General features: G+C 42.5%; 1 protein-coding gene across 1 annotated transcript in view; it reads left to right on the top strand.

Moving 5' to 3' along the window:
- tenm1 (teneurin transmembrane protein 1) overlaps window positions 1–16,459 on the top strand; it is a 300,806-nt gene that overhangs the window by 180,828 nt on the left and 103,519 nt on the right. Inside the window, exons 10-17 of the mRNA XM_032555180.1 lie at window positions 607–801; window positions 4,128–4,328; window positions 7,164–7,349; window positions 7,494–7,523; window positions 9,020–9,166; window positions 13,074–13,299; window positions 15,979–16,098; window positions 16,184–16,445. Coding sequence (XP_032411071.1) covers window positions 607–801; window positions 4,128–4,328; window positions 7,164–7,349; window positions 7,494–7,523; window positions 9,020–9,166; window positions 13,074–13,299; window positions 15,979–16,098; window positions 16,184–16,445 — 1,367 coding nt within the window. The remainder of the gene's footprint in view (window positions 1–606; window positions 802–4,127; window positions 4,329–7,163; window positions 7,350–7,493; window positions 7,524–9,019; window positions 9,167–13,073; window positions 13,300–15,978; window positions 16,099–16,183; window positions 16,446–16,459) is intronic.

Raw genomic sequence — 16,459 nt, forward strand, 5'->3', positions numbered from 1 at the left:
TAGAAACTACAGCGGCTGTAATGCGCCACAGCAAAGGTAAACAAAGGTAAAATAACCCAAACAGGTGATCAACTCAAAACCACTCCTACCTTTTTACTCTCTTTGTAGTTTAAGCACACCTGTTACCGTGGCAACCGCCTGCGCCCCGCAAGACGAGCAAAGATTACGTTAAAAACATAACATTCAGTCCGCTACGATATCAAGTTTCCAGGCTTGATATTTATTTCTCGATTATTAATCAGCGCTTCCCTGAACACAGCGATGATTGATTGACTAGCTGTACTTGGTGCTAGCGTGGCTAACACGAGTAACAGTTTAATCCAAAGCCTTTTCTGCTAAAATAAAATCTTTAGTGTATGTCAGATACAGACACATTGCATATTGATCTGTTTAGCTAACGTAAGACTGTGTAGCAGACAGGCTTCAAGGTGCAGAAGTTGTATCAGTTCTGCCATTATGCTGTACTTAGCTAACGGGAAGCTAAGTGTGTTTGTGAGACGGCCACGCACGTGACCTCCTAGAATGGACATCAACCAATGAAAAGCGGCCCCTGTGGTAAGGTCCATAGCACACCCCTGCGAGTAACCCCGGTTTGCTCTGTTGCAGATTCGTGCCCAGTGTTGTGCAGCGGGAACGGGATGTACGAGAAGGGAAGGTGCGTGTGCCTGCCAGGGTGGAAGGGGGCGGAGTGTAACGTGGAGGAAGGTCAATGCATCGACCCCACCTGCTCCAACCACGGCAACTGCATCCAGGGGATTTGCATATGCAGCCCAGCCTACAAGGGCGTCAACTGTGAACAAGGTAAGACGTTTTCAAGCTAATGAGGCAAACGTTTAATTCGACCCAAATTTGCATTCACCTGAGGGAGTGGCACTGCTATTTTTAATGTTCACCAGGATTTAGGAGGCTGAGAGGAATTTCACGTTGATCCATTGCGGTGACTGTCAGGTACCAGCTGGTTCCGCCGACTCTGAACAACTGTACTGTGCGTTTTAATTAGTTCAGGCCAAATTTGCCTCCCAATTTGCTGAATGTACTTGTCACACAACGTTACAAAAAAAATGGCGACTTAATATTTCAGAGTCGGCCTACTTAAATTTAAATAGAGCTTTCACAACTGGAGTGAATATGCTTTAGCAGAGTCAAAAGGTTTTATGTGAAATCCGTCAGAAGCTCAGAAGAAATTTTTAAACTCCTTCCTGACATGAAATTTGGGTAAATAAACTTGGAGAAGTTGAGTCAATTTCACACTTATTCTGAGTGAGGCCAAATGTCAACTGAGAGAAGCTAAATTCATCTATTTAAGGGTTAGAATGACAGCTGATTTCTTTAAAAATGTGCATAGCCAGAAAAAAAATATAAAATAAATGGAAAAATGTCTTTCTCTTCTTTTTCTAGTCAAAATATTTCTCATGATTTCACATTCTGATTATATTTTAGCATTCAAGTCTTCTTTGGTAGCAGTCTGTCAGCGTCCTATGACTCGTCTTAGTATTACTTGTCCATTTTTGCGACAAAAGTTTTCCAAATCTGTCAGATTGTGAGAATATCTTTTAACCACAGCCATCTTCAGGTCACCTCACGGACTTTCTATCAGATTTATTTTGAGACTAAATTCGGTTCTGGTGAAGCCATTCTGCTTTTGAGTTGTATGTAAGCCTGAACTCGCAGTGACACTGAAAAATTGGATCCGTGCTCAGCTTTCGTAAGGTTCTGGGGTCAAAACTGACTAGCAGTTGAAACTTTTCGTAGCTTCCTCCAGCCCTTCCAAGTCCTGGGTTCGATATCGCAGCTTGGGGTCTTTCTGCACCTTTCATATTTACTCATATAGGACAGCTGAACTTATTTTGAATTTACTTTACTTGAGTGAAGGTGAAACTTAATCCATTTGTATTTCAACTAAGCATTATTTTAATGTCAACCATATTATCCGCTTCAGTCCACTGTAAGCAAACAAAGACCTACATTAATACAACCGAATGCAATATAGTAACTAAACTCAATGACATCGTCTCTGACTGACATTACACTTAAAGCTTCATAACGTCTTAAAATTACTTATCTTTTTGTGCCAAAGTATTCTTAGTGCCAATCAAACGTGGCTTATTGATTAACTCATATTCAGCTTCTTTTCAACTGCAAGCCTGTGGAATCCCGAGCGCGCCCCAAATGTTTCACTACAAACACAGGCCCTCTCTGTTTCCAGCAGGATTTCTTGTTGCGCCGCATCAAAACCGGCAAACTCTTTGAATTAGTTATTACATTATAAAATTTATCAGCAAATGACTCACAAGCTGTTGCCTTGACAGCGCCACAACTTGATGTAACGCGGAAGCCGGGAGACGTGAAGAAAGAGCCTACTTTGCCAACCGGGCGAAACATGTTGAAACAACTTTTAGAAGCGGCAAATCAATTATAAATCTTTGAAAGCCGTTCTGAGAAATTAGTTTGTTTTTTGTTTTGTTTCATACCAGACTGTGAGCATGTATTATTTTATTCCGTGTACCCATAGACATGTTTGGGGGGGGGAAAAAATGATTTTTAAAGCTTCCAAAACCACTGCTCGACTCCGAACGTCTCGAAGTTCTTCAGTTCAATCCATCATCGGAAAACACACCCTATTGGTCCGAGTTAACTTTCAAGAAGCTGTAGAGATTCACAGCACAGGTGGGAGAATCTGTTGATGAGGATAACTATTAGTTGTGCACTCCACAAATTTGTCCTTAATGGAAGACCTGCAGGGAGAAAGCCATTTGTTGAAAGAAAGCCTTAAGAAACTCCATTTAATGTTTGCTACAAGCCAACATTAAATGAGGCAGAGCGAAGATGTTGAAGAAAGTGCTGAAGGGTGATGTGATGGGGGGTTTTTTGTTGTTGTTTTTTTTTTTGTTACTGTTGCGATCTAAAAATCTGATTTTTGCGGCACCTCATTCAAAAACTTGCTATTTACTATTTGTAAAAAAAAAAATGCTTCAGCTTAAGACACGGTCTTCCAAAAAATTAGAAGTTGCTGCATATAACCTTCCCAAAAAAGATAGGATTTCAACTTAGTTAATATTCAAAGTGCAAATAACATTTTCAAGTGCCTCCTTGAGATATCGCCCTTAAGCCAAATAAAATCGAGTCCTGAGGAGTTGTCAGAGTGCAGAATAAGAATTGAGAACCTGGAAGTTAAGGCATGAAAATCACTGATTTCATAGAGATGTTCTCCATGAAATCTTAACACTGAATTCAGCTTTTAGAAATGCAAAGCTGACAGAGAGATACTACAAAAGATTTGCACCTGTAACAACAGTGCAACACTCTGCAATACCAGTGGGCTAAACTGATACAGTCTTGGCTTTTTAGATTGACTTTCTTTGGTTTAAAAAAAAAAAAAAATTAAATATATATATTCTTCTCTCCACTCAAGAATTATTGTTACTTTATTATAAAATAAATTAAAATCTGTTTGTAACTTGACAAAATGTGAACCGCTGAAGGCCTATGAACAGTTTATAAGGCGCTGAGATTACAGACGGCTTCTATCTCTCATGAAGCAGCTCAGCAAATTACCACAAACAAACAGAACGGAGACCTTGGATTGAATCCATCGGGCCGGCTGTCCCGACCGTCTTTCTTTCTTTTCTTTCTCTCTTCCTTTCTTTGCTGCTGCCTTCAAAGCCGTGTCCTGCACACACCGACTCAGGTGTGTGACCTTCAGCGACCGAGCCGGGTAGAGTTAAGCCGAACTCTGCTGAGCTTTGGCTCTGCGCTCAGGGCTGTAATTACACACACTAACACAGTGTAGCACAGACCACCCCGACACACACACACACACGCGCACACCCACACACCAGGCAAGCCATTTCAGCCCTTATCATAGCCTCAGCTCTAAGTGTCCTATGAAGTGTAATGTTGTGGAACAGATACAGGGATTGTAGCGAGGGTGGTTAACTCCTGGATGGGATGCAAAGAACACTGCTTTCATACTCTGTGAACTGATGATTATAATGAGACGGACCCTCCCGCACCACCACCACCACCCATGCACCCACCCTGTCACTCGCCCTCTTCACCTCTGACTCACTCTTGCTTTTATTTTTATTTTTTTATTTATTTGTTCCTCCTCTCCCTTCTGTCTGCAGTGGACTGTGCGGACCCCCAGTGCAGCGGGCACGGCGTGTGCGTGCGCGGCGAGTGCGTGTGCTCGGCGGGTTGGGCCGGCGTGAGCTGCGATGACCCCTTGCCGGCCTGCCAGGAACAGTGTTCGGGACACGGCACCTATCTGCCGGAGTCAGACACCTGCGCCTGCCAGCCCAACTGGACGGGACCGGACTGCTACACCGGTAAGGTGGCGGCGGCGGTGGCGCAGGGCGGGAGGGGAGAAGAGGGCGGAGTTAGTCTGCATATCTATAAGTTACACAAAAAAAGAGAAAATTTTAAAATTATACTTGACAAGTTTGCTAGTTTTCTTTTAAAGGATGAGTTCTTGCAGGTAATATTCCCTTTGGACGTGAGAGACATTAGTGGAATTGAGGTACTGCTGCTACTTTTGTAAAATGTTTGTGTGTGTTGCCATTTATAAATGAGATTTCCGCACATGACTCTTTGCCTGCAACGTTCCAAAGCACACTCATGCACCAGGACTCGTTTCGCTTTGCATTGACAGCCATGCACCTCCGTACGCTCACGCCCGCGTACTTGCAGTGGGTACGCACCACCACTTGGACACACATTCCCCTTCAGCTGAACGAGGGGGAAAACGCAGAGCTCACTGCTGCAAACTCTGTCAGATACTCAGAGGAACAGTTGGGCTGTTATTTAAAGGCCTGGTGCTCTTTATGCCGTTACTGTTTATGCATGTACGCCGTAGAGCTGAAAGGATAAATCATTAACCAATAATCAACTGGATTAGTAATCTAATAATTGTTAATTGGAGTATACATACTTAAAAAAGGCAAACTGCTGGAAAAAATGAACAAGACCAGTAATTAAGCCAAAACTGTACAAAAACATAGATAGTGTTGCATTTAAGGTAAAAATGCAACACTTTGTCTGTAAATAAAAACTCCTCAAGTGGCATAGTTTTAGTTTCACTCAGTTCAGATTTACTTATTTCATTATTTAAAAATTAAATTCATTTACTTGTTTATTTGCATCTTTTAACTTCTTTCTAATATTGTATAAAAGGGTGTATGTGCTTAAATAAAAAAAAATTGTTGAATCAACCATTTTGCAAAACTGTGATTAGTCAATTAATCATCAGAATAATTGATTAATCGATTACTAAAGTAATTGTTAGTTGAGACCATGAAGAGGTTCACTGTAGGACCTACAGAGATACACAGCTCAGGTGGGGGAATACTTATAGCGATTCAGTCTAAAAATCTAGCCTTTGTGTAAACGTGATGAAGAGATCGTAATAGACAAAAGAGACAATAAAATATTCTGCTACAAGCCAATATTGAGTTGTTGGGATACGTTTCTAGAGAGGGGACAGGAAGGCTGGTGGGAGTTGATGTGAAGACAGAGCTGGATACGCGACATACGTGGAAGAAAATCTGTTAGGGGTTGAAAAAACTTGAAACTCTACTTTCCAGCAGGACAATAACCACAAACAAAAAGTCAGAACTACAACAGGACGGCTTCGATCAAAGCACATCCATATTTTAGAATTGCCCAGTCAAAGACCAGACTTAAATCAAATTGAAAATCTGTGGCAAGACTTAAGAATTCATGTCCACAATTACTCTTGAACTCACTTGCAGCACCTTAAAAGGGCCCCGGCATGTAAAACGAAAATAAATAAATAAAATAAACAATAAAATCCATTCTCGTTTGTGTCTCTTCCCAGTATCGCTACTTTTCTCTGCTCTCAGAAATGCCCGCTCGGTTACATGCACAGTAATCACGTGACGACAATACGGAAAACAGGCAGCGAGGTAAGCCATTGTGCCAAAGCTACTCAAGCCCACGCGCCGCTGTGTTTTAAAGCGTCGAACGCGGCTCGGTGGAAAACGCACTGTGCAAAGTGTCCTTGTCCTTGCGGCGTTGGCGAAAAGAAAGGAAAAAAGCCATTGTGAGCCAGGCTTCTCTCTCTTTCCACCACACTTACAACGTACGGCTTGGAGGAGGAGAGGCTCCTTTACCGAAGCTCTGCAGGCGACCTGTGGCAGCGGCTTCTCAGGCCCATATTACGGCGATATAGCTCATGATAATGATATACCATGGCTGAATATTGGAGATATGAGTCTCCTCTTTTTCTACCTGCTGGCCTTTTAATCAAAAGGCTCTGGCGATTCTTATGTTCTGGTCTTGTTGAGGCGTGGCTAAGCTAATATAATTCTAATAGAGAGCCTGAAAAAAATCTTGAATCCACTTTTAGCTCCCTCTCCATGCTATGTATATTTAAATTGAAATAACTTTTTTTTTTCCTTTTTACTGCAGCTGGGTAAGTAGGTTTTGTGTGCCTCCAGCACTTTGCTCTCTTTACTGATGGATGAGGCTTTTCCTCTGCAGAGAGAGTGAGAGTTGCAGAGAGGGAGAAAGGTGGTGGTGGTGGTGAGGGGACTGGGGGGATTTTAAGGGGATGTTGCAAAAAGAGAAGGAAGCCTGAACAGAGCGAGCCGACGGAGAGAGAGAACGGAGAAACGTGGCGAAAGAAGGGGTATTATCGCACTCTCACTAAATCTGATCGAAACGTCAGAAAGGAGTGATGGAGCTGAACTGGAGTCTCGGTGGCTTAAATATCGCAGCGCAAATACGAATCATTTGGCTTTTATTATGAGTCTATTCACTCCTCTCCTCCTTAAGGCGGCTGAACTATTAGAGGTGAGAAGATTATGTGTTGTGAGAAAGTACATTTTTAAAACTCTCTGAGGTTTTGCCTCCCGTTCCCCTGTCCCCCTCACCCCACCGCCCCGTCTTTCTCTCACCTAAATCCGAAAGCCCACCTTCAGCTCTAAATTAGTAAACTTCTCCGTGTCCCCTGTGTCTGTTTTAACTGCTTTGTTTTTCTTCACAGTGCTCGTTTCCTCCATCTGTTCCTCTCCCTCCTCGTTCCTCTCGTCCTCTCACGCTAACGCGCTTTTTCTTCTTTTTTCTTTCTTTTTTTTTTTTATCCTCCCCCCCCTCCCCTCTTCCTCTCTCTCCACATACATCTCCGCCCACCTGTTCTCCAGAGCTGTGCCCGGTGCCATGTGGCAGCCACGGCGTTTGCTCCGAGGGCCAGTGCCAGTGCGAGGAGGGCTGGATCGGCGCCGCGTGCGACCAGAGAGCGTGCCACCCGCGCTGCGAGGAGCACGGCCAGTGCCACGACGGGACCTGCATCTGCCAGCCGGGCTGGGAGGGGGAGCACTGCAACATCGGTGAGCGGCGCTTGTCGTGTGGGTTGTCGTCTTGACGTTTCGATTGGCGGCGTTTAACACGGCCACCAATCGAAACGTGTCAGACAACTTGGAAGCTAATTGTGTATTTATTTTTTACATAATCTCCCATGTTTCCCTCCACAGTTACTCACGATCTGGATGTCGTTGTGAAAGGTAATGTTGCTTTTTTGAAGACTTTTAATTATTTTTGTTTGTTTGTTTTAGAACACGTGTCAAACTCACGTCACATTTAATGTCATACATTATCACACATATAAAAATTCCTTACAAATATTTCTAACTTAGCATCACAAAATATACGATTTTGATTGCAAAAAAACCACAAAAACAATCACAAAATCCTGGTGGGACAGCTACTTATTAATATTTTAACAGTTAAACGGATTTTATCAATACATTCTGGCACAAGAACATTCAGATTTTTGATATGGCCCAAAATGGAGTTTGACAGCCCTGGTTTAGAACATAAAAGTGCATCTAAATAGCTTTGGATATCTTTAAAATATATATTATTTCCTATTATATCCATTCACAAACTGCAAATACACTATTTATTAGATTCAGGACAAACATAGTGATATATTTGATTACGAATAATTAAAGTGTTACATAACACCAACATTAAAAGGGAGTCATGTGAAAAAACGTTCATCTCCTAAAAGAGTTTTTGCTTTCTTTGTCAAACTTTAACCATTTTATAATTAGACAAAGAGACATAAAGCATTTTTTTAAGTAAGAACTTTCATAATTAAGGGGGGAAACGCTTTCCAAACCAACTAGACGCTATCTAAAAATTAAACTGTCCCCTAAATCCTCCCTTACGGGCAACAACTGTAACGAGTTGCATTTTTAATAGCTGGTGTTGTATTTTACATCACCATGGAGACATTATGGTGCCACTCGTCTTTGCTAAACTGTATTAAGTTGGTCAAATTGAAAGGTTTTCAAACATGAACAACATGCTTACGGCCCTTCCACATCATCGTAGTTGGATTTAGTTCTGTACTTTGACTAGGCCACTTGAAGAAACGTTCAGAGGTGGATTTGTGTGTGTCGGATTGTTGCGCTGCTGCATAACCAAGCTGTGGCTTTGGTCATTTTGATGGGCTGAGAAAGGTTCATTACTGTTCAGTGTTTTGGTCCCAAAGTCTAAAGTATGACCGATAAACATCAGTGGGTTTGTTTCTTATATGATGTTCTGCTTTCCGAGGCCATTTAGCCCACGTAATGTTCTCAGAAAGGTTCTGTTGATGTAGCGTCTCAGTTGTTCAGGTCAGGCAGTAATCAGTGTGACGAGCGAAACTGAACAAAAATGTGTCTAATCACTGTAAATTCATGATTAAACAAGTAAGACAATTAGTGCTCCACAGAGGATCAGGTTGTTTTGGATAGTTTTTTTTCCCCCCTTAAGAAATTAAATTATCTTCTGAAAACTGTTCAGCTAATAAACACTTCTTATTTACAAGACTTTATGTAACTTATTGAATTGAATTCCTGAAATCGATTACCTTCGGAAACATATTATAATTGACTTAGAAACATGTTCACCTACTAATGCAAAAAAACCACAATGTCTGTGCATGCGGGGGCGTGTGTGTCTGTGTGTGTGTGCGTGCGTGTGTGTGTGTGTGTGGGACCTGTCTTTTTAGATGGCTGCCCGGGGTTATGCAGTGGTCACGGACGCTGTACTCTGGAGCAGAGTGGCTGGCGCTGCATTTGCCAGGCTGGATGGAGTGGGCCAGGATGCAGCGTTGTCATGGAAACTGACTGCAGTGATGGAACTGACAATGACGGAGGTGACATTTTACATCATCTATCATATTATATCTCTCTTCTTCTTCTTTTTTTTTCCCTTCCCACTGCTATTACCTCTTCCATCCCCGTCTCATCGGCAGATTGTCCGTTCCGTTCCAATCATCCTCATCGCCATTCTTCTCCACTAAAAAAGGTCCTCCTCATCGTTCCTCCCCTCTCCGTCTCTCTGTGTTATCCCGGTCCCGCTGTGAGTCCCGCTGCCCGTTATTACGGCGCGTTGAATATGTATTTGCGCTCGCGCGCTCAAATCACAGCTAAATACTTGGCCGCCTGCCAGGATAAAAAGACACTTTTTCAAGTCTAAATACAGAAACCCACGTAGAAGATTTGATTTTTTAAAAATTGTTTTAAAGAAACCTCCAAACTAAAAAAAAAAAAATGGTGAGAGTCTGCTCAGTCATGTACTGTAGCTGTTTATTCACTCCTCAAAAAAGAAAGGAAGAAAAAAAGCATAAAAATAACATTTCAGACACAGATGTGCTCATTACAGTTACTTCCTCGCCATTTCGGTCCCATCGGCAGCTCGTCTCCAACACACACCCAGGTTCCCATGCAGCGCAATATCACACCGCTTTCAACTTTGCCCCGTTCGCTTTGAAACTCCATCAAATATCCATTATGCACACACGGTTGTTAAGGTGCTGCTATAATCCATCACTACAAACAAGGTAGGGTTGCCTTTGTTTTGGATGGAAAGCTCGCTCTTGTGTTTTTTTTTGTTTTTTTTTTTCGTTTTGTTTTGTTTTTTCTCCTGTTTTGTTCCAGATTTGTGCAGAGAGAGGTGTTTGAATCCGCAGCAGCAGGAAGCCTCAAACACACTTTTCTGTTGGCGCAGGGCTTCTGATAGCTACCAAAGTAACTGCTTTTTTTTCCCTTTTTTTTCTTGCACATTGTTTACCAAAGCCGCACGTCTGACTCAGCCAACACTTCAAAGTGTCATGGTTGATGGCTGCTCGAAACGTGAGTCACGGCTTCTCATTCCGGATTACAACCGCGGAGCCCCGGACTGTAAACCGGGAGGCCGGCGACAGGAGGAAACGATCCGTGGCATTATCTTGGATTGCGTTTTTATTATTATAGCCAATAAAGCCGTAAATGCTTTATTGGGAAATATTTAAGGTGAGCCACTGTCACCCTGATTATTAAATAGCATAAAATTGCTGCGTGAGCCTTAGCGGACTACCTCCAATCGTCGCGTTGGTCGCACGGAGCTCTTCGGTTTAGTTCTGATTATGATAAAAGAACGACTACCTGACAAAACCTTAAAAGAATTACTCAGACAACTCTTTCTCTGCCTCTGACTCTGTGTGCAGCCTTTCAAATGCGATATTTCCTACCACTCAATTCAGTCCTCTCCCTTAATTGGCAGATACACTGTTGGCTCTCGTAGGCCTCTCTCTCTCACAGCTGTCTTCTTTTTCCTTTCTTCTTCTTCTAATTCTTTTTTTTTGGTCTCTCAAGACAGACAGAGATGGAAAGATGCTATCTTTGGCAATCAGACGGAGAGAAAGTTTGAGGAGAGAGTCTGATTTATGTTACCTGAACGGCAGCAATGGAAGAAGAAATGTGTTATTTTTGCTAATAATACTAATACTTAAAAAAGAATAGCTTCTTTTGCATATTTCACTCGAGTTGAGCAAGAAAACCACATCTGCCTCTTAAAGCTGCGATCTCTCATATTTCTTTTAATGATAATATTTCAAATTCAATTAATAGTCTGCTTTCAAGTTCAAACAGCATCTCTTATGGAAATTACCCATTGTGGCGCGCTACCTTTTGTAGGACGAGGTTATAATAGAATATTGTTGCCCTTTAGCTCCCGGCTCTGCGGTCAGATGCATTTAAATGTCAGCGCTGTTTCCTGCCTTTTTAGAGCTGCGTTCAAAATAGGGAAACACGAATGCCGGCCCGGCTCCCATTACCTGTCGCCTTGGTTTGTGTTTGTGGCCCCCATTGTTTACGCTAGACTTTTATGGATCACACTCAAGCGACGCTGGGGGTTGGGAGGGGAAATCGGAGCATATTTATAGGGTTATATGGTGTAATTGCCAGCTGATGACCCATAATGAATTTTATTGTAGTAATGAAGATGCACAGGTAGTTCATTATCATAGATTTCATGAGCTCCAGCAGGAACACTTGAGTGTTTGTCATGTAGGTAATGTTGACTCGGACTGCATGGTTTCGTGTTGACTCTTAAAAAAGAAAAAAGTCTTGTAAGGTTTGCACTTCTTGAAAAGCTTTCACAAATCGTATTATTATTATTTTTGGGACACTTTTTCCACGTTTATTTTTCTGTCTTATTTTCAGCTGAAGGTTCATTTTGTTTGACATGCTACTTAACTCCGACCTGTGAGTCATTCAAGCAGGAAAAGGCTTCCAAACACTTTGCAAAATAAGAAAACATTTAAATACTTGTTTCCTTTCATACATGCTTCCAGACTCTGTTCTCGTCAGAGTCCTCGATTTCAATTCAGCTAAAAAACATACTTGGTGGCTCCTAGAGAAAAACTGGACATGGTAGCAGCTGTGTCTCTAAATGTGTCTCTCTTATAGTGGTCTGTGCTGCAGCCGATCTGTAAAGGCGTTTTACTGAAAACACTGTTGAGTTTCTGTGTTTGAAGAGGATTCCTAGGGTTGTCTGTTATGCTCCTCATTCAAAGCGTCGTTCTTTGGTCGATGAGCTCAAGAGTCTCCAGAACGGTCCCCAGACCAAAACACTGCACTAAGCTGAATGTGAATCGAGCCTTTTGTCCGCTCTCCTTAGTTTTTTAACACCTCCATGCACAACATCCAGGAATGAAAACTGGAGAGTCATTTTGATGAGTGAAAAAGCTTGATCTCTATAAAAATACAAATGACGTTGCAGTCTATTTCAGTTCAATATTTAAGTTTAGCTGCAGTTTTTTTGTTGTTGTCTTCTTTACTTTTTAAGTTGATCAACGTGTTGAGGAACATTCAGTAATCCAAAAATATGAAAGGGGTTCCCATTTCTTTCGGCCATTTTTCTGAATTGCAAAGAAAGACAATAACACGGAGCATAATTAGTGGCAGCATTGCGTAAAATCACCATTTTGAGCTTTGCATCATGTTTATAATGTTTTTCCCTCATCAAAAACGTTCGAGAAACCCTTTAATCGCTCTTGGCAACCATTCGCTTGAGCAAAATGAGTATTGTAATTGAGCGTCGCCTTCGAGGAGGAAGCTCTTTCTCGCAGCTGCAGTTTTCAAACTTCTGCCTCATAGACCACTCCTCCCCCGTGACTCTCCCACTCAGGTCCTACAGACTAGCCAGCAGCAATTAGCAAACACTTGTTGGAACGGCACATTTGCCTCAGCAACGCTGATAAAACCGTTGTTAAAGGCTTAATGGAGAAATGTTGTTGTGATGAGGTGCTGAAAACAGAGTGTCGGAAAGAGCAGGAGCTTCTTAAAGAGACAGAGGCCCAATTTCAAATTATGAAGTCAAACTTATTTTAAGTCATGTTTGATATATATGGGATTTTTATAACTGAAGGTGACATAGTTACCCCACTGTGCTACAAAATGTGTGTGGAAAACACATAATGCCTTTCCCTTTAAAACTGTGACGAACAGAATCAGAAAAGCAAGAGAGCATGTTATTCAAGTAAGTCAGGTATGTGTTGATATAAAAAAAAAGCAACAAAATATTCTAACTGTGAAAGACAAAGTTAATAAAAATAGAATGCTTTTTTTGCACTTCATTAGCAGAGTGCCAATAATTACAGAGGGTGCTGTATTTAAGCCAGTCACTTAAATCTGCCGAAGTCCTTAAAATCATCAATTAACTGTGCATGATAAAGACGCTCCCATCTCGCCTTCATTGAAGTGAAACATGTAACGTCTCTAACATCCTCTGCTCTCCAGACGGACTGATCGACTGTGTGGACCCGGACTGCTGCGAGCAGCTAAGCTGCGGCTCCGACCCGCTGTGCCACGGCTCGGCCGACCCGCTCGCCCTGCTGCAGCAGAGCCCGCTGCCCGCCAGCGCGCCCACCAGCACGCACACGCACAGCTTCTACCGCCGAATACGCTTCCTCCTCGGCAAGGCGGCCACACACACTCTCCCGGGAGACGTGCCCTTTGATACCAGGTATGCAACTTGTTTACTCATTGCATGCGCGGCTTTGTGCGTGCCGGCGCATTCTTCTACGGGGTTTGCTTTTGCACGTCTCTGTCCTTGAATTGTCTCGGCGGGCATTAAGCCGAAAGGAGTGAATTGCAGCTTATGGAGCATTTGTGTTAATAAATTACGACGTCCACTTTGCCGTTATTTGTTTAACGAACGTGCGTGTGTGTTTGCATGTGAATGAGGTCTTTCATGTGTTGGCACGCCCTTGCATACATCTCAGTGACGCTAGGCCAGAGCAACGCTCCGTGCGCCGGTGTTAGTGTCAGACTACAACTACTGAGTTTGTGTTTGTTGCGTATTAATGCTTTATCTGTCATTCAGTTACGTCAGTCACAGAGGTGTCACCATGAATTTAACGGTGAAAAATGCGCCTCTCCTTTGCATTATGATGGTCCGCGAAGTTTCGGATGAAAAACAAGCGATGATGGGTTTCTGAAAAATGGACAAAAGCGCAGCGCTTCCCCAACTCGGTTTTTTCTTGTGGAATAAGCAAATAAATTAATTATGTGGCAGTTTTTCTAGTGGGTTTTTTTTTTCAGTGGAGAAATCAATGGCAGCTTTCAGGATGGGAGTAACAAACGGGCCGATCCAGTCACCCGCATAAACCTCACCATCCTTCATCTAGCCTCTGTTTCTGGTGTAATAGATATTCCTTCATTAAAGGGCTGTGTGTGGGTGTGAATGTGGAGAGACTCTTTCCAGTTCAGGTCCTGATCGTATCTATGTGCAGCTATTCAATCCCTTCCACCTTCTGTTTCTTATCCATGTACTTAACTCGTGATGTTTGATTTCCTAACAGTCAGAAAAAGGCGTATATGTAGATCAATTAAATTTTACTTTATCATCCAACTAATTTGCATTATACCTCTTTTTCACTGAGTGTGAATGAGTTCGCTCCTATGAACTGACCTTTTATTGACCTATTTTTATGTATTTTAACGCATGTAATATGTAATCATCTATCATTTGGGAGATTATGGTTAGACCATTGGGAGTTACTTTAAATAGACATCACAGTGAGCTCAACAAGAACAAAATGACCAGTAAACATTTGAATCACATGCATCCAATTCAAGAGTAGGAATTAAAATTTGCACCTGTCACTTTAAAACGTTCCAAGCAATTCCCTATTTCAAAAAATCTTTCATGCAGTGGACCTTTGGTATTCACGAGTGTTGGTCTACAATCACCGCAAAAATCTGCACATACTTGAGGCCCTCTCTAAAATAAAGACTTGTAAATGCCTAGTTTAATAATTTAACCACCAAAATGTACCTTTATGTGCATTATTATTCACAGTGAATACCGTCTTAGCACTACCAAAAGAGAGAATATCCCTAACTTAATCATCATGGAGGCACTGCCATAATTGGCTGCTTTCAAGCAAAAATAATTTTGACTTCCCTCGACACATTTTGAATTGCGTTTTTCCACTCCTCGTTTCAAACAGAGCCGTAAAGCTTTAGAGGATCCCTTGGGTCCTCTTGAGAAAGTTTGGTGGTTTCTGAAAACCGCCGCTTCTTCAGAAATACCACATCACTGATGTGTGGTTCTGTTAGAAAGGCCAGCTAATGTCCTGTCCGGCACATTGGAGGACAGCCGCAATAGCTACAGGGACGCCACCAAGGCGCTTCCTTTAAGGGACAGTTAAGTTTGTTCTATTGTAAATGATGGGAATCAAAGACTAAGAGATGAGGAGAACTTTGTTTACTCTATAGACTCAATGTTTATTATTATAAAGAACAGAAAAAGGATCTGAAAACAAGACAAGCTAGCTAGATAAACCTGCAGTTGTGTTGTTTTAGCGACACAGCTACGTATAGATAGTTTTTCAGTTTAGGCTTACTAATAAATACGTTCTAGAAAAAATGTGTTAAAAACTCACAACCCTGAGTTTACAACAGTTGAATGAAACCCTAACATTTCATATCATGCTAGTAATAACAGCAGTGTCTTCCTTTGAGTTGCCCAATACATCTAATGAGATATAAATCTGTTGCTTGCTTCATCGACAACGACAAAACATAGATGTATGAAATGTTCTGGATCCTAAGGTCTCAGATTTCAGGTTTCATTTGGATTTCAAACTTTTGCCACAAGCTGGCATGACAGTCACTTCACTCAGGAACTGCTATGTGGATGAAATCTACCCGCCACCTCATAAACTGACCCCCATGTCCACAGTAATGAGTGCTTCTGTCAAACCTCGATTGTCTTCGTTTGACCATTGCACATGCTGCTAAAGACACACCGCAAATTTATGTCCAATAGCTGAAAAACTGCTTAGCAAAAACAAAAACAGCCTCTTCTTCTATTTGACACAGTCCCCCTTCAGATTAAAGTTTGCTTTTTAAATGACAAGATGTTGAGGCGTCGTTGTGGATGAAGTTATATTTATGGCCTGTATCCTAGCAATCTCTGGCAGACTTCTCCGAGCAATACAAGAGAAAAGCACTGAGCAGAATAAAGGCGGCTGCTTATTCTTCCAACACAAGGTCGTTTGGCTAGTGCATGACAATGTGCTGCTTTCTTCAAACAATGATTATACTCTCCGTCATTGTGAACCTGTCATGTCTCCCTGTTTATCTCTATTTTTTTCTCTCCCCTCTCTCTTTTATCTCGCCACCTTTGTTTTGACAGCCGTGTGGCTGTGATTCGAGGGAACGTCGTGCTGCAGGACGGCTCGCCTCTAGTTGGAGTCAACATCACCTTCCCACAGCATCCCGAGTACGGCTACACCGTCAGCAGGAAGGACGGGAGGTAGAGAATGCAGGCGCGCACATTCGAACGGATCGCTCCGCCCTTACCGTTAGCCTGACCACGTCTCGCTCTTCTTTGACTCCAGTTTCGACTTGGTGACTTTCGGCGCCATGTCTGTGACCCTCATGTTCCAGCGCCCGCCCTTCCTGCCACAGACACGCACCATATGGACTCCAAACAACAACTTCCTGGTTTTAGATCATGTGACCATGGCCAGGGAGGAGGCTGAGACGCCAAAATGTGACATCAGGAGCGTTCTGAGTCCCTATCCACTGGTCCTGCCTTACCCGCTCCCCAGATACACAGGAGCATGCGCAGAGAAGGCCCCGGCTGTGCCTGAGCTCCAGGTACAACACGCTGG

The sequence above is a fragment of the Xiphophorus hellerii genome, chromosome 23, assembly GCF_003331165.1.
Source record: "Xiphophorus hellerii strain 12219 chromosome 23, Xiphophorus_hellerii-4.1, whole genome shotgun sequence".
In the NCBI taxonomy this organism is placed as follows: Eukaryota; Metazoa; Chordata; class Actinopteri; order Cyprinodontiformes; family Poeciliidae; genus Xiphophorus; species Xiphophorus hellerii.